Source organism: Moschus berezovskii, chromosome 7 (assembly GCF_049115385.1).
Source record: "Moschus berezovskii isolate FMDL1 chromosome 7, NW_MosBer_1.0, whole genome shotgun sequence".
NCBI lineage: Eukaryota > Metazoa > Chordata > Mammalia > Artiodactyla > Moschidae > Moschus > Moschus berezovskii.
The window spans coordinates 112,988,916-113,010,437 of NC_142466.1; the positions used below are offsets into that span (position 1 = coordinate 112,988,916).

Genomic DNA, 21,522 nt, shown 5'->3' on the forward strand with positions numbered 1-21,522 from the left:
CACAGTCAAAGGCTTTCGCATAGTCAATGAAGCAGAAATAGATGTTTTTCTGGAACTCTCTTGCTTTCTCCATGATCCAGCGGATGTCGGCAATTTGATCTCTGGTGCCTCTGCCTTTTCGAAAACCTGCTTGAACATCTGGAAGTTCATGGTTCACATATTGATGAAGCCTGGCTTGGAGAATTTTGAGCACGACTTTACTCGCGTGTGAGATGAGTGCAATTGTGTGGTAGTTTGAGCATTCTTTGGCATTGCCTTTCTTTGGGATTGGAATGAGGACTGACCTTATCCAGTCCTGTGGCCACTGCTGAGTTTTCCAAATTTGCTGGCATATTGAGTGCAGCACTTTCACAGCATTATCTTTCAGGATTTGAAATAGCTCAACTGGGATTCCATCACCTCCACTAGCTTTGTTCGTAGTGATGCTCTCTAAGGCCCACTTGACTTCACATTCCAAGATATCTGGCTTTAGGTGAGTGATCACGCCATTGTGATTATCTTGGTCATGAAGATCTTTTTTGTACAGTTCTTCTGTGTATTCTTGCCACCTCTTCTTAATATCTTCTGCTTCTGTTAGGTCCATACCATTTCTGTCCTTTATGGAGCCCATCTTTGCATGAAATGTTCCCTTTGTATCTCTAATTTTCTTGAGGAGATCTCTTGTTTTTCCTATTCTGTTGTTTTCTTCTATTTCTTTGCATTGATCGCTGAGGAAGGCTTTCTTATCTCTCCTTCCTATTCTTTGGAACTCTGCATTCAGATGCTTATATCTTTCCTTTTCTCCTTTGTTTTTCGCTTCTCTTCTTTTCACAGCTATTTGTAAGGCCTCCTCAAACAGCCATTTTGCTTTTTTGCATTTCTTTTCCATGGGGATGGTCTTGGTCCCTGTCTCCTGTACAATGTCACGAACCTCTGTCCATAGTTCATCAGGCACTCTATCAGATCTAGTCCCTTAAATCTATTTCTCACTTCCACAGTATACTCATAAGGGATTTGATTTCGGTCATATCTGAATGGTCTAGTGGCTTTCCCTACTTTCTTCAATTTAAGTCTGAATTTGGCAATAAGGAGTTCATGATCTGAGCCACAGTCAGCTCCTGGTCTTGTTTTTGCTTCTCTCCGCCACTGAATACATTACTATCACTTTTTGGATACAGGAAAAGTTTTGGTCTCAAAACTTAAGCGTTTTTTCATAGGCTACCCCAAAGGCAAGATGGTAGAGTCAGGATTTGAACTCCAATCTTAAAATTTCAAATCCCGTGCTGGACTGTCTTCTCAATGAGGCTTATTGTTTGTCATTTGATAGATTCCCCCCACCCCAAAAAAAACTGTGAACATAACCATCCTGCATCGTCCTACTCTCTGCATCCCTCTCTTTCTGCTCTCCTAATTACAGGTTCAGTATCTCTTACCAGGTCTGTTACAACAGCCCCCAATGTCTCCTTTCTTGTTGTTGTTAAGACACTAAGTCATATCTGCCTCTTTTGCAACCCTATGGACTGTTGCCCGCCAGGCTTCTCTGTCCTTGTGATTTCTCAGGCAAGAGTACTGGAGTGGGTTGCTATTTCCTTCTCCAGGGGAATCTTCCCAAACCAGGACTGAACCCATGTCTCCTGCATTGCAGGCAGATGTTTTACTGCTGAGCCACCTGGGAAGCCCTACTGTAACCCATACGCCATAGAGGTCATTCTAAAGCCCAAATGTGGCCTCCTCCTGACTGCTCAAAACAAATCAAAGGCTCCTTGGTCTGCATTACAAAGCCTTGCAAGTCCTGCCTTTCTTCCCTTTTATACTACGGATCTCAACTATGCTCACCTTTCTGCTGTTCCCTACCCCACTGCTGCTGCTGCTGCTAAGTCGCTTCAGTCGTGTCCGACTCTGTGCGACCCCACGGACTACAGCCTACCAGGCTCCTCCGTCTATGGGATTTTCCAGGCGAGAGTACTGGAGTGGGGTGACATTGCCTTCTCCGTCCCTACCCCACATGTCCGTCTAATTTCCCACCTCCTTGTCTTCCCTCAGCTGGCGATGCAATAACAGCCCTAATTCTAAATGGTCACTGCAATCTATTCTTCCAGAGCCAGCTCAAATGCACCTCCCCCAGGTAGGCTGGCTATTAGAGACCACAGCCTCCTCAAAACTTTATCATGAGGCAAATCACCCTCTATTCCAGGATAATTAGCTCCTTACAAGTTTGTTCTTAACACTGGGCAAAGCTCCTTCGGTCTAGGCCATACGTTCTCGAGGCTCAGCTGTGCCACTGGCTATGAGAGGAACACATAAGAATATCCACAGGTGGGCTCTAGATCAAGATATCGTGTGCTAGAATCGTGGTTCTGCCATTTACTAATTAAGGCAGACCTTGAACTAATAATGTAGTCTTTCTGTTTCTTAGTTTACTTACATATAAAAAGTACCTACTATAGTACCTATCATAGAGTACCTACCGTAGAAATTACCATATTGTGAAAATTCAGAGCATCAGTGGACAGAAAGATATTGGCACAATGCATAGCGGTAGTGAGAGCTTAATAAATGGTCAATGACACTGTGGATTGGTAGGCAGGGGCCATGGCATTGCCATGTATGTCCTTGACCAATAGTGACAGATGTTTAATTGAAAGTCTGACTCTATCCATTCAACCTGATATGTCTATTCCTGACCTTTGTTGATTTCTAAATTGAGCGCCTGCTTAATTCCAAGTCATATGTTAGGGATTCATAGACATCTAAAAGTGGTTTCTAAAATCTGTTCTACTCTTGGATTGCTGGCAATTTTATTTCTCTGTGATCATCAGAACTACATTAGACATGGACTCAAGGAATAATTCCCTGGTCGCTCAGACAGTAAAGAATCTGCCTGCAACGTGGAAGACTCAGGTTTGATCCCTGGGTCAGGAAGCACCCTTGGAGAAGGGAATGGCTACCCACTCCAGTATTCTTGCCTAGAGAATTCTAGGGACAGAGGAGTCTGGCAGGCTACAGTCCATGGGGTCGAAAAGAGTTGGACACGACTAGGTGACTAACACTTTCACTTTCAAGGAATGATAGAAGGAAAAAAAAAGGGGGGGCAGGGGGAGGCATTTATTCTGTTAAATATTTGGGGAATGACTCCAAATTTGCCACATCATGTCCAAAGAGTTCCTAAAAGATGCTGGGGGTGAACAGAGACTTGTGGCAATGTGACAGAGGGCAGGCAAGACAATTAGCCAATTATGATTCTCCTTCATTGTCCTGGTGAAGTCCTACTAAAGAAACATCTTGTATGTACTTGATATTGAGCACCTACTGTGTGCCAGACCTGCTATTCCTGTGAGCTTTGCACATATTAAATACTCTATTTGTACCATAATAAAACTCCAGTGCAGGGAGTATCAACACTCTCACCTTACAGATGTGGAAATTAAGGTCCAGGAAAATAAGTATCCTATACAGCCAGAAAGATTTGAATTGACACTAGGACAGCCTAACTTAAAATCCTAGCTTCTTAGCCTCTCAGAAGCTCAGGATGATTGCGGGCACACGGGTACTCAGATTTCAGACAAGAGAGCAGCAGGGGGTCAACAGTGGGGTCAGGAACACTGTCCAGCCCGGCTCTGACACCCGTTCTCTGAGTGACCAGGCCCCTCCCCTCCCCGAGCTGCAGTTTCTTCTAAGAGAGAAGGTTTAGGTCCATGAGGTCTGAATCCTCAAGCTCTGCTGTGCTGTGATTCGAATGTGAAACCAGAAGGGGATTGTTGAAACCTGGGGGAGTCTGTCCTTGGGGGCAAGGAGAACAGAACAGAGGGAAAAATGCCAGAAATCTGGATTCTGTCTGGCCTCTGAGTTTCTACACATCATTCACGGTGATCTCCTGCAGTCTGTTAACACCTTTCCAGCAATGACCTCAAGACTGCTCCTAGCATCAGCCTCTTTCACAGACAGAGGTGGGAGTTTGGAGGTGGGCGGGGGGGGTGCGGGGAGCCCCTCAGACCGTGCTGTTGAACCCACAGCCAAGGCAATGTGAGCAGGAAGAGACCTGGCTTTGAGTGTGGGTCCGTTCCTATTTCAGGGGTCCCTAGAGTCCTAGAAAGTCAGAGGAGGAAGGGATGTCACCATCCAGTCTCCTCACTGTGATATGGAAGACCCTGAAGTTCAGAAAGAGGAAGCTTTTTGTCCAAGGTTGAGAGGGCAGCCTAGCTGGGCTGTATGTGACTTGTGACCCCATCCCGGGGAGTTCTCCCCTTGTTGAGCTGTCTCTGAGCTGCCCCTCAACCAAACACCCCCAAGATAAAAGGCAGGGAGTCAAGGCCTGCTGGTAAGAGCTGTAGATGGAGCTTCAGGAACCCTGTATGCTAATCCTGGTTCTGCCCTCACTGTGAAGCCTGTGGGTCTCTTTGGGCATCAGTTCCCTTATCTATATATACTGAGAGAGTTGATTGAGATAAGAGAGCCTAAATCAACAAATTGCAGGCTCATTGTGACCTACACAGTTGGTTTATATGACCAATTTTGATTTGGCTTCCAGAAAGTACTAATTAATAGATTGCATTTAAGCCTAGGTTTATGTCTTGGAAGGTTATTCAACACTGAATCTACATTCTCACATAGTAGTGATGAGCTGGAGCTGAGTGGCCTCTGCTCCATTTCCAGTTTACCGCAGTCCCCACCACTCCCTGTTATGAAGCACCTGGTCACATTGACCCATTATGTCACTTGCCAGTTCATCCTTATAAAGCCCAGTCCATCTCCCTCAGTTCCCTGCTCCCCAGGTACAGACCACAGCATCCCCTGAGATTATCAGCCACTGAGTCCTGACAGGGACCTGAAATCTGCCTCCCACACATCACCCCATCCTTCCCCCCAGGGGTCAGAGTGGACACATCAGTGTCCTCTGATATCCACGTGGCTATACAGAGGGTTGAGGACAGTGGGCCATCCTCCTGAGTCTTCTCTTAACTTGAAAGAAGAGTCCAGGTCCCTCAAATGTTCTCTAGGGACCTCGCTTCTAGGGCCCTTGGTGACCTCCTCTTTCTCCTCTGGACACTGTCCAGATGCTTGGTTTTCCCCTTGCAAGTCGGGAGGGCATGCCTGGAGCCGTGAGGATCCTTCAGGTCATTCCCGTTGCCTCATCCCACGCTTCGCTCCTCTAGGGGCCCCGACATGGCTGATGAGGCCGTCGCCCGCTCGTAGCCCCAGCTCTCTGACCTCCAGCCCTTGCCGTCCTCACTCCAGCTACACTCTCTGCCTCATCACACTCTCTCTCATTCTCCAGGCTTCTCCTAATCCATCCTCTGCCTGAAACTCCTGTGTTAGTTCCCTGTGGCTGCCATTATGAGTTACCACAGACACAGGGGCTTAAAACAACAGACATATATGATCTCACAGCTCTGGAGGCCAGGAGTCTGAGATCAAGGTGAAGGCAGGACGGAGCTCCCCACCTCCCACCCCAAGGGCTCCTGGGAAGAACCGTTCATTTTCTCTGCCAGCCCCTGAGGGCCCAAGGCGTTACTTAACTTGTAGTTCAGTTCAGTTCAGTCACTCAGTCGTGTCCAACTCTTTGCAACCCCATGAACTGCAGCACGCCAGACCTCCCTGTCCATCACCAACTCTTGGAGTTTACTCAAACTCAGGTCCATCGAGTTGGTGATGCCATCCAACCATCTCATCCTCTGTCGTCCCCTTCTCCTCCCGCTTTCAATCTTTCCCAGCATCAGGGTCTTTTCAAATAAGTCAATTCTTCGCATTAGGTGGCCAAAGTATTGGAGTTTCAGCTTCAGCATCAGTCCCTCCAATGAACACCCAGGACTGATTTCCTTTAGGATGGACTGGTTGGATCTCCTTGCAGTCCAAGGGACTCTCAAGAATCTTCTCCAGCACCACAGTTCAAAAGCATCAATTCTTCGGTGCTCAGCCTTCTTCATAGTCCAACTCTCACATCCATACATGACTACTGGAAAAACCATAGCTTTGACTAGGCAGACCTTTATTGGCAAAGTAACATCTCTGCTTTTTACTATGCCATCTAGGTTGGTCATAGCTTTTCTTCCAAGGAGCAAGCGTCTTTTAATTTCATGGCTGCAGTCACCATCTGCAGTGGTTTTGGAGTCCCCAAAAATAGTCTCTCACTCTTTCCACTGTTTCCCATCTATTTGCCATGAAGTGATGGGAGTGGATGCCATGAGGGAATCCCTTAATCTCTTATATTTTCAAAGAGTCTATTTCCAAGTAAGGTCATACTCTGAGGTTTCAGGTAGTCATGACTTCTGGGGGGACACTGTTCAGCCCAGTGCAACCTGTCCTCTTATTTCTGCAGGAAAACTTCATAGGAGATCTGCAAAATAGCACTGCAGCTGACCTCTCTGGGCTGGGGCCCTTTCTCAGTGTATCCACAGCCCCCGGGCCTTCCCATCGGAGCCTGATATGAAGGGTCATTCTGTCTCCTCGGCCTCCCCAACACAACTGTGAGCCCTACGAGGGCATAGGCCTTGTTTGGCTTGGTTAGCTCTAAATCCCAAGTGACTAGCTTAGTATCAGGCACACTGGATCAGAAAACCATCTATCGTTAGTCTATTAACGTGTGCAGGCGGAATCTAGAAAAATAGTACAATGAACCTAGTTTCCGGAGAAGGCAATGGCATCCCACCCCAGTACTCTTGCCTGGAGAATCCCAGGGACGGGGGAGCCTGGTAGGCTGCAGTCCACGGGGTCGCTAAGAGTTGGACAGGACTGAGCGACTTCACTTTCACTTTTCACTTTCATGCAGTGGAGAAGGCAATGGCACCCCACCCCAGTACTCTTGCCTGGAGAATCCCAGGGACGGGGGAGCCTGGTGGGCTGCCGTCTATGGGGTCGCACAGAGTCGGACACGACTGAGGTGACACAGCAGCAGCACCTAGATTCAGGGCAGGAATAGAGATACAGCGGTAGAGAGCGGATGTGAGGGGAGGAGAGGGTGCGATGAACGGAGAGATCGGGTTTGAAATAATGCACCACTACGTATAAAGTCGACAGCGAGCGGGAAACTGCTGTATAGCACAGTGAGCTCAGCTGGGTGCTCTGTGATGACCTAGAGGGGAGGCCAGGAGGCCGGTCCAAGAGGGAGGGGATATATGTATGCATATGGCTGATTCACTTCACTGTGGAGCAGGAATGAACACACTATAAAGCCCTTATACAATAATTTTTAAAAATCTTTTTTTTTAGAAAAGACATATTCTGGCTACCTGACACATATGTCCTTATCTTGAGCACTCTGCACAGCCGGGCTCAGATATTCAGAAGAGGAAAAGCTGCTTCCGGCTGTTTCCGGAAGTGAGCTGAGCCCACGCTGCTCCACTTGGGCCCCACGCAGGCCCTACTCAGGGCCGCGCTTACGGACCCCAGTGCGCCGGGACCCTGCCTTTACTGCCCGCTGTGGCCTCCGGTGCTCTCCACTGGACCCAGCCTGCCCCCCAAGTCGTGCTCAGAGCTGGCGCTGAAAACACAGGTTTAAGTACATCCTGGGCTTCCTGGCGCCTCACGGTCCATAGGACCGAGTCCAGCTCCTGCGCCCGGCATTCAAGGCCCAGCTGCCCGGCACAGCCTCGGCTTCCAGCCTCCACACCCTCCACGGCTTCGCATCCGCCGTCTGTGCCCTGTCCCTCTGGAAGCCTGGCCGGCCTCCCATTCCTAGATGAAATTCTGACGCAGTTGGAGGAAAGAACAGCCTGCCTGAGAGTCCAGCAGGTCTTAGGAGCCTCGCTGTCTGTCGGCTGAAAAACAGCGTTATTTTTCCTCTACGGGTCTCTCTTGGCTTGGGCCTCCCGGCTGTATTTGCTTCTGGCCTGAGGACAGCTCTTTCCCTCTCTGGGGCCCCGACCGAGCACTTTGGAGAGGTTAGCGCGACCTGATGCTAGATGGAATTGAGTCTCGAGCAGCTTGGCTGCTCGCCCCTTGAGGGAGCACCCCACTCAGCCCACCCCCTGACTGCTAGGACAGGGCACCGCAGCCAGAGCAAGGCCACATTCCATCTGGGTTTAGGGACATCAGAGGCCCCTGGCCCCCGCCGACCTCCAGCTCCTTTGGCCACACTCAACTGACTGTCCACCCCCGTCTCATATAATAGGCCTGGACCCTTGTTCTTAGGCTGGGGTGGGAAGGGCTAGAGGCGGAGGTAGGAAGGAAACACGCAAGAACATGGAAGAAGAGAGATTGGGAGTCGGGGGCAGGACAGATGACTAAAAAGTGAAAAGTTGCTCAGTCGTGTCCGACTCTTTGCGACCCCACGGACTGTAGCCTACCAGGCTCCTCCATCCCTGGAATTCTCCAGGGCAAGAGTCTTGGAGTGAGTTGCCATTTCCTTCTCCAGGGGATCTTCCTGACCCAGGGATCAAGCCCAGGTCTCCCACACTGCGGGCAGACGCTTTACCGTGTGAGCCACCAGGGAATCTCCCCCCGCAAAAAAAGTGAGAAGAAAAGGAGAAAGACAGGCTGTACAGACACAGAGAGGTGAGGATAGGAGAAGCAGACCCAGGAGGTGGGAGAGCAAGGGTGGGGATGGGAGGAAAGGGCGGGGAAGGAGAGCCAGACAGAGACAAGAAGAAAGGGACGAAACGTGTAGGGGGTCGGGGATGACGAAGAGCAGGAGGGGCTCAGAGGAGAGAGGGAGAAAGGAAAGGATGCAGGAAATAAAGGGGGAGGAAGAGGGGAAGGAAGGAAGGAGAGGAAGAGAGGGTTGAAGAGAAAGAAGAGACTGAGAAAGTTTCACAGTGGGAAGAAAACGCCAGCAAAGAGCGCGGCAGGAACCGTCAGGCCCATCCTGGCTCTGTCCCTGCTGTGTCCTGGATCAACCTCGGGCCTCAGCCTCAGCTCTCAGAGGCGGCCGCCCTGGCCCTGGTCAGCATGGGGGGTTTCCTCTGTGTACAGCTCCTTCCCCCTAGGAGCTGAGAGTCCCCTGAGAAGCCAGCCCAGCCATGCCCAGATGGGAGCATGAAGCTGGAAGAGGGAAGACGCACAGAGCCTTGAGCCGGATGAAGCTCTTCATCCCAGACTCCGACCCTTCCGTCTGATCACCAGGGGCTGGAGTCCACATCCTGGGCTCTGCTACCTCCCAGCCTCTGAACTCATCTGAACTCATAAAACATTCTTTGGGGTGGTGGTGCCACTCCACCCCTCTCCCACGAATGGAGAAACACAGGCCTCCGAGGTGGAAATGTCGTGTCGTCCGAGGCCTTGGAGCGTCCTACGGCCAGACGCAGGATGACCCTCAGGCCCCCTGCTTCCCATCCTCTGGGCAAGCACTTATGAAAGCCAGACCTGAAGGGCTCCTGATGACTTTCATGCATTTTCCAGTAAATTCTGTGCTGATTCTTGGCACAAAGAGAGGAAATGAAGAGGGCAGTGTAGGAATGTAAATAAAAGGAAACTTTGGGATTCCATCTAATATGTAATTATAGTATCCATGGCAGTGGCCCTGGATGCTTCTTCAAGGTGCTGCCCAGGCTGTGCCCAGGCAAGGGGTGGGGGGTGTCCTGGAGGTGATGGGGAACCAGCAATGTTCCACCCAAGGCTTCGAGCCCCTGGGCTTTTGGAACAGTATTTTTGAGACAGGGAGCCTGGACTTGTTTGCAGAAACACATGGTCAGGAAACAACTCAGCCCATGCGAGCTGGAGGTCCTGAGCACCTCAGCACTGGCATTGGGACTGCATCCCCAGGAGAAGCAGGGACCTTCACAGACTTGGGGCTCAACTCTTGGTGTGGCATCACCAGGACTGAAGTCTGGGATTGGGGGGAGCCGGGCAGCTCCTGGTGGCAGGACTCAACATCTGTTTCCCATAGTGTTTCCAACTCACCCGAGCAGGGAGCTCCGTATAAGATATCCTAATCCTTTGGCCACCGGAAGCAAAGAGCCGACTCATTGGAAAAGATCCTGATGCTGGGAAAGATTGAAGGCAGGAGGAGAAGGGGACGACAGAGGATGAGAGGGTTGAATGGCATCGAGGACTCAATGGATTTGGGATTATGCAAACTCAGGGAGATAGGATCTAGTGCAGTAATTTCAAATTGAACCTCTGGAAATAAATTGTCTGAATTCAAATCTTATCTTCTCCATTTACTAGCCTTGAGGCTCTGGTCAACTTATCTAACCTCTCCATGCCTTAATTGCCTAATCTGTTGCATAAGAGTAACAGTCACTGCCTTAGTTGTTCTGAGGATTAAGTTAGATAAGATTTAAGATGTTTGTTTTTTTTTTTTCCAGTAGTCAAGTATGGATGTGAGAGTTGTACCATAAAGAAGGCTGAGTGCTGAAGAATTGATGCTTTCAAACTGCGGTGCTAGAGAAGACTCCTGAGAGTCCCTTGGACAGCAAGAAAATCAAATCAGTCAATCCTAAAGGAAATCAACCCTGAATATTCATTGGAAGGACTGATGATGGAACTCCAATACTTTGGCCACCTAATGTGAAGAGCTGACTCACTGGAAAAGACCCTGATGCTGGGAAAGACTGAAGGCAGGAGGAGAAGTGGGCGACAGAGGATGAGATGGTCGGATGGCATCACCAGCTCAATGGAACCAAGTCTGGGCAAACTCCAGGAGATGGTGAAGAACAGGGAAGCCTGTGGGGTCGCAAAGAGTCAGATATGACTTAGCAACCGAACAGCAACAACAAGATAGACAGGTAGCAGCTACAGACACATAGAAACCTCGAGCTAGATATAGAGATATGGTACCAGATCACAGCCTGACACACAGTGGATGTCTTCTGAATATTTGGTGAGAAAGGAAGTGAAGATGAGAAGTCAGTATCCCCAGATTTCTGCATTGACTTCAACATTTTTCCAAAATCATTCAACAACTATTTACTGGATTCTTTACTGGCATCAGACACTGTTCTAGGCACCGGAGATATAGGATGACGAAGGCAGACAGCAGACCCTACCCTACACAGTGGATGGTCTAGTGTGGAAAGGCAGACAACAGAGAAGTAAAAGTGAAAGTGTTAGCCCCTCAGTCGTGTCCAACTCTTTGTGACCTCACGGACTGCAGCCCACCAGGCTCCTCTGTCCATGAAATTTTCCAGGCAAGAATACCGGAATGGGTTGCCATTCCTTTCTCCAGGGGATCTTCCCAACCCAGGGAAGAAAACCAGGTCCCCTGAATTGCAGGCAGATTCTTTACCATCTGAGTCACCGCGGAAACCCAACAGATAAGTAAATTAGATGCTAAATCACTATTGCTCTATTAAGTGGCATGGCTTTGTATGTCTGTGTGTATGGTGGGGGTGATCTATTGCAAATAATGTGGTCAAAGAAGCCCTCTTGAAGAAGATGACATTTGATCATAGACCTGAAGGAGAAGAGCCAGGGGTCATGGGAAGAGCCAGGAGAAGGCCCTCCTGGGGAAAGAACAGGAGAAGCAAAGACCTTAAGGAGGGTACATTCTAGCAATGTCTGCAGAGTGATGAGTAAAGAAATCAAGGTCAGATGAAGGACTGACTCACTCTCCCACTGGAATGTTGTGAACACAGCGGTCAACACAGTGACCCCCAGCGTGACTGCTTAGGTAGAGTCATGTAATAACGAAGAGTAATAACAGTGGTCATCCTCTCATCAGTTGTGAAGTACTGACAGTCAGCTGGAGACTGTCTTGTGGTCTTTCCATGTTTTGGTTCGTTGAATCCTCGTGATCCTGTGAATAGTTTCTATTAGTAAGATGATTCCATTGTACAGATGACAAAACTGAAACGCAGATAGACTGAGAAATTTGCCCAGGGCCACACGGTGTAGGTACTGAAAGTGAAGTAAAAGTCGCCCAGTCGTGCCTGACTCTTTGTGAGCCCGTGGAATATACAGTCCATGGAACTGTCCAGGCCAGCATACTGGAGTGGGAGCCTTTCCCTTCTCCAGGGGATCTTCCCAACCCAGGGATCGAATCCAGGTCTCCCGCATTGCAGGCAGAATCTTTACTAGCTGAGCCAGAAGAGAAGCCCGTAGGTACTGGAACCAAGGTACAAATTTACCTCTGTCTGAGTTCAAAGACCTGAATTAAAAATACGTATGTGTGGCAGGGTGTGGAGAGGGATAGGCCTTCAAAACACTTAGTGCCCTTCCCTTTGCTGCTTTTTTGACAAGGTGATCATGGTAAATTCTTACGTTCACACATCTTAGGACAGATCCAAAGCTCTTTCTCAGATACTATCCAGTTTGCTCTTTGCAACATCTTGGGAAGGTGTAATTATCTCCATTTCATGGATGGATTAATAAGCTCCATTTTCCAGATGAGAAAGATGAGGTGTGAAGTACCTTTCCTGAAGATCCAGGTATCCTTGTCTCCAGCGTTCTTTCCATTGCAAATGTTTGCTTGTGGTTAGAAGGCCCTCCTCCACTATCCCTACCAGGTACTTCTGAGAATTCCACGTGAGTGAGTGGACAAGGACATGGTCAAGAACAGCATGTGAGCGGGGGCGGCGGGGGGGGTCAGCCTGGGTATGACTCTCAGCTCTCTCCCTTCTCATGTGACTCTGGACGAAATGTTTAGTCCTTTAAATCCCAGTTCCCCACCTGTGATACGAAACATGATGACGACAGTGCCAGATCTATAGGGTTATGGTGAGGACGGAATGAGACAGCACAGGGAACATCCTTGGCCTGGTTCCTGCCACTGAGTGCCCAGTACACGCTGATCACTGCTTCACTGCTGTTACCCAGGAGGCCCCGGGGCCTCTGAGAACTGGGCCGTTGGTCTGGAGTCTCCATCGCTGCCTCGGTATGCAAGTCACAGAGCCCACTGAGTTTAACCTTTCCATTTCACAGATGAGAACATCAAGGCCAGAGGCGGGGGAGGAACTTGGGAGAACTCCCAGGTCTTGCTGGGAGCAAGTGTAGGAACTGCTCCCAGTCCGACTCCTGACCTCAGGCTCATCCCTCGCCCTGAGCCTCTGGTCCCCCCGTGGGCGTGGGCATGGAGTTGCAGACCCCAGCTCCCTTGGCATTCCTCTCGCAGAGCTGAGGCCCAGGCGGGGAAGGCAGGCCTGCGGCGAGCCTCTGAATGTGTGGAGATGAGCCCCCACCCCAGGAATTAGGCCTGGCTGCTGCTGTGTGTTTGCTCAGGACCCTTTGGCAGTCATCCATGCTCAGAGAAAGGCAAGGCGGCCAAAACAAGACAGAGGCTAATTACCTCGGATAATAGGAAATTGGGGAGCGGCAACAAAAAGGGTGTCTAGGCCTCCGGCCAGGCAAGGGCAAAAGCGATGGATGCAGCCTGGTCTGACCCTTCCACCTTGAGCAGCAATCCCTGCTCAGGGTCACCCTCAGACTCCAACAACCCAAAGGTGCAGGAGCTGGTCACACAGTCAGAACTACTGGGGACCCGGTCCCTCTGCTGCTCTTTGTTTGTTTTCATTGAGAACTAAAACAAATGAAACAAACAAGAAAATTCAATTTAAACAGGCCTGAGTGCTGATGTTATACCAGGGTGAGCTTAGGACGAAAAAAGAAAAAAAATCAGACTTGACTTTCACTCCTACAATTGGTCTCAACTCTGTGGTGCTGTGTAAAGTTACATGGATGGAGAGGCTGTGAAAGCAATTTGCCTTCCTAGGTGGGGTGGAGGGAGGGAATGGGATAAACGGGGGCCAGAGAGAGAGAGACAGAGAAGGATGAACCAAACTCGAATAAGCAGCAGGACTGAGCAACTGAGACAGACATGTGACGAGTGCCTGCTAAGTCGCTTCAGTTGTGTCTGACTCTTCGTGACCCAGTGGACTGCAGCCCACCAGGCTCCTCTGTCCATGGGATTCTCCAGGCAAGGAAGGATACTGGAGTGGGTTGCCATGCCCTCCTCTGGGGATCTTTGGATTCAGGGGTCAAACCCATGTCTCTTAGGTGTCCTGAACTGGCAGGCAGGTTCTTTACCACCTGGGAAACTTGACACACGCAGAGAAACACAAATTAAGAGAAGAACACATAGAAAGGCAAAGAAGGAATGACTGAAGGATGGCAGACAAAGACAGTAAGCTATGTGGAAAATATTCACACAAGAGAGAATAAAAAACCAGGAGAGATGGACAGAGGGGCAGAGAGGTATGGCAGGGTACAACAAAAGTGAGAAGGTAAGAAAAGTTGGAAGAGCAAGAGCCCAGGAGGAGAAGAGAGAGAATGAGAAAAATCCCCACGGCAGAAGGATGCATATCGAGAAATGTCTGGCTGTGGTGGGTCTAATTCATCTTCATTTTGAAGATGCTGAACTTGTGAAACAGGAGAGGATGTGACCATCCCGCCCAAGGTCCCAGAGACAGAAGTGGTGGTAGTGGGGTGTGAACCCAGACTTTCTGAGACACCGTGCCTCTGGGCCTAAGCACCCGAACTCTTCCATCACTTCTTCTGGCAGCCATGGATCCACCCGTGCTTAATTAAAACTCGGGAGTCTGGACTCATGCTCTCTTTTCAGCCTACTTCTCTCCAAATGATCCTAGATGCTCATTCTTCTCAGGACCAGTGGGACTCCCAGCCTGCCTCTTAGAGAATAGCTCTTCCCAGATTATCCTGGGGGGAAAAAAGAGACACTGAAAACCAGCAACTGGGTCAAACAGAATGAAAGAGGAAGAAGAAAAACTAACATTTCCTGCCGACCTCCCCCCACATGCCGTGCACTCTGGTAAACCCCATTCGCGGAGTTTCTTCATGCTCTTCCCTACAAGTCAATGAGATCAGAAGATTCCCGGCCCCCTTTCTCAAGGGAGGAACTGTTGTCTAGAGCAGTAACCCAGGGCCTTCCCCAGGGCCGGCCGTGGGTACGGGACAGCAGCAGGGTGTACACCCAGCTCTGCTCATCCCCGAAGCCTGAGCTCTTCCCACTGCTACACGTGGCCTTTTTGGCCCAAGAGGAAGAAAACTCATTTTGGTAAGCAATGAGCAAGCAGAAAATGCAAACCCCCAAAAACTGACACTGGAACTCTTTTAAAACTGGAGACTTGAGTCGGTCAGACTTCAGGGCAGGAGAGCCGCCAGTGGGATGAGAGACGGGTCCAAGCAACACGCTGGCTCCTTGTCAGAGCGGCCCGCATCCCAGGCTGGTTAATAAAACTGATTTCAGAAAGAAAATAAAGACGTGTTCAGCATTAGGGATGACAGGCTCATGACGAGCACATTTCCAGGACAGGAGAAGAGATGACGCTCCTGCTTTGAGAGGTGGGAGGGAGTTGGGGGGATGTCGGTCAGGAGGAATGGAAGAGCTGAGGGAAGGTACTCATCACTCCTGGAGGATGGCAGCTTATGTGTCAGCTCTCAGGGTTAATTGCTCTCGGGGTTCCATAAAACAGTCCCTTACTCGACATAACGGGCCTGTAGGACTCCAGCCTGGGTAATGCCGAGTCCCCACAATGTCCCCCAGAGACAGGGTCACTACTCACGTCTCAGCAGACAGGAACCACCTGCTGGAGCTCCGTCCCTCTCTGCTACATCTTCTCCCCCAGCAGTTGGAGAATGGAGGGGGAGGGAGCTGAAACTCATTACTCCTACGACAGGGGCAGCAGGAGCGACAGTGACAACAGCTACTGGTCCTCCCGCTCCCACTGGGGGCTTGTGACAAAGTGAAGAATTTGGGGGCGTTACTAGCTCATCAAACCCTCCAGGGCTCCCAGCAAACCAGACACCATATTGTCTGATTTACACACCGAGGGAAACAGGCTGGAAGGTTGAGAAGCTCCCTTAATGCCAAACAGCTGAGGAAGTGCAGGGTGGATTTCTGCCCGCCTCCAGTCTATGCCCTCAATAAGGGGTGGAGGACCCAGAAGTCAGGCAGCAGGAACTCTTTCCAAAATGCTGCTTTCTTCATATGATCATAGCCTTTAGAGTTGAAGAGGATCATAAAGCTCTTAATCTCTTTGCACACTTGTATTTCACAGATGCAGTGGCCCTAAAGCTCAAGGGATCAGCATCAGAGTTTACTGATTAAGGGCTTTCCTGGTGGCTCAGACGGTAAAGCATCTGCCTACAGTGTGGGAGACCCGGGTTTGATCCCTGGGTCAGAAAGATCCCCTGGAGAAGGAAATGGCAACCCACTCCAGTATTCTTACCTGAAAAATCCCATGGATCGAGGAGCCTGGTAGGCCACAGTCCATGGGGTTGCAAAGAGTCGGACACGACTAAGCGACTTCACTTTTCACTTTCTAGACTCATGCTCCGAAGACCTAAATACCAAGTCATTGCTGAAGGCCTGAGGTAAACACTACCACCGCTGTAAAAGTTGCCCACATGTCCCACTGAAAGATGTCTATAGCCTATTGTACTTTAGGGATTCCATTCTTAGAGTTCTTGCTGTCCCTGACTGATCCTGCCTTTCTGAATAAAATGAAACCTGGACCCTAACACCTATGACACAGTCATTGGCAGAGCCCAGGTCAGAAGCCCTGATTTCCATCTCATGGTGATATTCCTGAGTCTGGTGCATGAACACACTGAGTGTTACAATGAGCCTGAATATGTCAAGAGCTGAAAAGAGCCCAGCGGTCTTCAAAAAAGTCACGGTCTTCCACAGAAAGTAGGGATGGGATATGTTTTAGAGATGAGGAGTAGTCACTCAGTCCACCAGGGAAGCCCTTTGAAGATGGGGGACATTTACAGATTGCAGAGGGGCTACCCTGGTGCCTCGGGTAGTAAATGATCTGCCTGCAATGCAGGAGACCTGGGTTCAATCCCTGGTTCATCCTTCGAGTCGGGAAGATCCCCTAGAGAAGGAAATGACAGCCCACTCTAGTGTTCTTGCCTGGAAAAATCCCATGGACAGAGGAGCCTGGTGGGCTACAGTCCACGGGTTCACAGAGTTGGACACAACTGAGCAACTAACACACACACACAATATTTACTGAGTACATACTTAGACACTCTGCTAAGGTGCTCCTTGTTGAATTCTCATGTAGATCTACAACCTGAGTTTCATTATTTCGGCTTTACTGAGGTTCATAGAGGCAAAGTGACTTAAGGCCACACAACTGAAAATGTCAAACCCAGATGTGAATCCATGGTCTGTGGTCTTTCATACTACCGTTAGGTTTTCAGTTATCTGAGGATAGAGATTTTGTCTTGGGCACATTTATACTTGCCTTCTAACAGTGCCAAGACATAGGAAATATTTAGACAGGTCTATTGAATAAGTAAATGAGTATAAGCGAGTAAATAAAAATGTGAATGGATTAAAGGATGAATAAATAAGTGAAAGAATGATGGCGTATAAGAATGAACGGATAGACAGATGACTGGGATGGGGGGTGGGGGGGTGGGTGGATGGGTGAGGGGGTGGGTGGATGGGTGGATGGGTGGAGGGGTGGGTGGATGGATGGGTGGGGGGGTGGGTGGATGGATGGATGGGTGGGTGGATGGGTGGGTGGATGGATGGGTGGGTGGATGGATGGATGGATGGGTGGATGGGTGGATGGATGGGTGGGTGGATGGGTGGGTGGATGGGTGGGTGGATGGATGGGTGGGTGGATGGGTGGGTGGGTGGATGGATGGGTGGGTGGGTGGATGGATGGGTGGGTGGATGGGTGGATGGATGGGTGGGTGGATGGATGGGTGGGTGGATGGGTGGATGGGTGGATGGGTGGGTGGATGGGTGGGTGGATGGATGGGTGGGTGGGTGGATGGGTGGGTGGATGGATGGATGGGTGGGTGGGTGGATGGGTGGGGGGGTGGGTGAGTGGGTGGGGTGGTGGGTGGATGGGTGGATGGGTAGGTGGATGGATGGATGGGTGGAGGAAAGGAGAGAGGGGTAGAGAGATGGAGAGATAAACAGTGGATAGATGGATGGGTAAGCAAATCAATCAATGGATAAAAGAAAAAATATGAGTGAGCTGAATGATTAATTGGTCAACAGTGCCTACTTAGTCAACAATGGCAGCTTCTAGATGGGAGAGGGAGGTGGCTTACGGTTTCATAATCAGAGAATGAAGAGAGCAGGCCTCTAGAGCTCTATGTTACAGTTCTGTGGCTGTGTGAGGAGCAAACACTCACTGAATTGGGAAACAAAGACAATGAGCCCCCTGTTCCCCTCGGAGAGGAACAGGTGGGTCTCAGGTGAGTCAGCCTCTGCATCTCCAGACACTGGGATGCAATGACTGTGCAATACTCTATGAAACAGTTATAATGGTACTGTTACTAAGGGTCTGGATGGATCTAATAGTGAAAGAGTATATGTATATCCTACAAATGTATATAGACTTTAGATACGCCGATCTACCATCTTTCGGAGGGGATGTCATGAAATCGAGAGAACAGCACGCAGAGACTCCTGTCTCTGCCCTCCCTGCAGCCTCACTGTGTTCCCTCTCTGGCCTGCTGTTTCTTCCTCAGTAGGAGGACTGGTTCTGAGAGACTGGCTTTCCAGGGCCCTTTAGCACTGGCCGTGTATGATTCTGTGACTCACTGTGGTGATATTTCTAAATCTTAGCCTATCACGGTGCACATACAGACTGGTCTATAACACACTCGGCTGGCCTGGACAGATTACTCATGCCTTGCCTCCCAGACTACTTAAACTCCTCCTGTCTGCTTCATGTTTCCCACATACAAAGTATGTCTTACTTGTAGAGACCGTCGGGCTCCAGACACTTGAAGATGACGGAGTAGATACTGACTTCAGGGACCTCTCCATGGCTTCGACCAGCTGCTACACAAGATGTACCCAGGCCAGAGAGTAAGTCATCGGCAAAACTCAGGAATTCTCCTGGAGGGAGACAAAGAAAGATGAGCTCCCCAGCTCAGGCCTTGGTGAGCAGACATTCTTGCTGTTGTCCAAACCCATCCAACGTCTGGATACCATTATTAAGAGGATTAATGGACAGAACAAGCACAGGATATGAAAATGACACAGATCAGGGTCTACTCCTGATGACTCTTTGCTTAAATTTCTGTCTGCATTTTCCCAAATGTGATGTGAGATACTAATACCTACCTTTATAAGATTGTAGCAAATCTCAAATGAGGTATATTACTGTGCAATAAAAATGCTGGACAAGGCAACAGAAGGACAGTGCTCTCTGTCTAGAGTGACTATTTTTCCTTGTCACTGCCATTTACTTCTTCTCCACTTCTCAGCAAGCTTCTTTGGAGGTGCAGTTCCCTTCCTCGCATGATGAAGGTGCTGGACTAAGGTTGTCAGACAGGTCTCATGCCACACGGTCACTGTCACACATCAGTACTGGCTTCATGGCATGTTACGCTGAGGTGGACCGAGAATGTTACAGCTAACAGGGAAAGAGTTCCATGACTGATTAGCGACGAAGCTCATGTGACGGGAAGGGACAGTAGACGAACAAGTGCCTTGGACCCTGTGATTCCTAAACATTGGTCTAGCCGTTGGATTTTAGGAGGCTGCTGAAGTTTACTAGAAATACGGCTGATCACGAAGATCAGATGGGCGTTCCTGGTGGCTCAGTGGCAAAGAATCCACCTGCCAATGAAGGGGACAGAGGTTTGATCCCTAGTCTGGGAAGAGCCCACTGCCCCAGAGACACTGAGCACGCACACCTCAGCTACTGAGCCTGTGCTCCAGAGCCCAAGGGCAGCAGTTACTGAGCCCCTGAGCCACAGCGGTGAAAGCCCACGCACCGAGAGCCCATGCTCCACAGCAAGAGAAGGTGCCACCCCGAGAGGCCCGCGCCCTGCAACGAGTGGACCCTGTTCTCCACCACGGAAGAAAGCCCGCTGCAGCAGGAAGACCCGGCACCGTCAGTAAAGTAACGATTTAAAAAGTGCGCAAACACGTCTTTCTAAAAAATAAAAGAAGGTAAGATGGAGACTAGAGAATAACTAGTCACTGACATCTTGGGATCTAGGCTTTGGCTTGTGAGGAATTAGCTGTGTAACTTTGGACAGCAGAGTCCCCATCTCTGTACTCCAGTTTCCTCCTCGGGAAAGTGAAGGAATCACTGTGTGGATTTCTGCGAAAATAAAATAAAACCAGCTGTGCACTAAGATTCAGTTATAAGGGTAAACACTGTGGTACCACTTACACGGGCAAGAATTTAAAAACAGCTAAATATTTAATGATATGAAGACAGTAACATTAATTATAGGTCAATGATGCAATGAAATATTTCATAGTCATCAAAAATAACACTGAGGAAAACAAAGTTATTTGAAAGGATATCCATAGCATAGTAAAATTTTACATTATTACAGAATAATTTAATTTTTGGTGGAAATTTTACATGTATATCTATCTAGAAAAAGTAATAAGATATAGCAAATGCATAATATGACTTTGAAAAAGTGAGATAATGGGTACTTTCTCTTTTAGTTTTGCTTATCTATCTTTTACAAATTATCTACAATGGACATGTATTGCTTTTGCAACAAGAAAAAAAATAATCAATGAAAATTACTTAAAAATTAAAGTAAATGAGCCAAACTAAATGGCCTCTGGGGCTTCCCTCATAGCTTAGTTGGTAAAGAATCTGCCTGCAATGCAGGAGACCTGGGTTCAATCCCTAGGTTGGGAAGATCCCCTAGAGAAGGAAATGGCAACCCACTCCAGGATTCTTGCCTGGAGAAGCCTATGAACAGAGGAGTCTGGCAGGCTATAGTCTGAGGTGTTGAAAGAGTCAGACACGACTTAGCAACTAAACCACTAAACCACCAAATGGCCTCTAAGTCTTCCAGTTCTGAAACACGATGATTTTAGAGGCAACTGAGTTACTATATATATACTATGTGATATAAGATGAGATGAGGCCTCCAAACTGCTGACTCCTTGTTCTTCTTCATGCGTGATATGGAGGGCTTTGCACTCTTTTCCTTACTTAGATTCTCAGCAATAGGCAAGAGGAGGATGTCCGTTCAACTGTCTTCTCTCCATGTGGTAGAATCATCATGAAACAGTAACGCTGGCTGTGTCTGGGAAGACAGCACTTCTCTACCAGGGAACTGAGTGGACAGAATTTACAGGTCACTTCCTTTTCGTCTTTTAAAGAAGAGTTTCACCTTCACTCACAAATGAACCCCGTGACAGTCATCTGACTGAACTGTCCAGATGACCCTGGGACTCAAAGAGACAACTGTTCTAAAACATATTTGTCCCTGTGGTCCAACAATGCACCTCTCATGCGTAGTGGTTTTGTTTTCTGCTTTTTACAAAGAAAAAAAAAGCAGACTTGATACATGCACGCCAGAGCAAGTGTCTGAACCAGGCTAAAGTCAGTGACATACAAGTTCAGCTGCTATTGCCAGACAGACTTGGGACTGAATTTGGGATGATGACACATCCCTTAACTTCTCAAGTCTCAGTGTGCTTTTCTGCAGCAAGGGGTCAATGACTCTCTTATGAGATTGAAATCAAGAAAGAAAGGCTGAGTCCAGGAAGAAAGTCTGTTTAGAATCAGAGGTTTTGCACCCCCCGCAAAAAAAAAAAAAAATTGAGGAGGTAATTGAAGTGCTTTTTATCACCAATTTTGGCATCCCTATGTTTTCTGTAGGCCTCTTATATCAAGCTTCTTCCATAATAAAATCATAATCCAAGATGTCTTCCAATTGGTACCAAAGCAGAATAGTATATGGGGTGAAAAA

At 48.9% G+C, this 21,522-nt stretch overlaps 1 protein-coding gene across 1 annotated transcript in view; it reads right to left on the minus strand.

Annotated features, from left to right (window-relative positions):
• Window positions 1-21,522, minus strand: part of ASTN2 (astrotactin 2) — a 1,049,203-nt gene that overhangs the window by 46,270 nt on the left and 981,411 nt on the right. Inside the window, exon 20 of the mRNA XM_055427750.2 lies at window positions 18,541-18,682. Within this exon, the coding sequence (XP_055283725.2) occupies window positions 18,541-18,682 (142 nt within the window). The remainder of the gene's footprint in view (window positions 1-18,540; window positions 18,683-21,522) is intronic.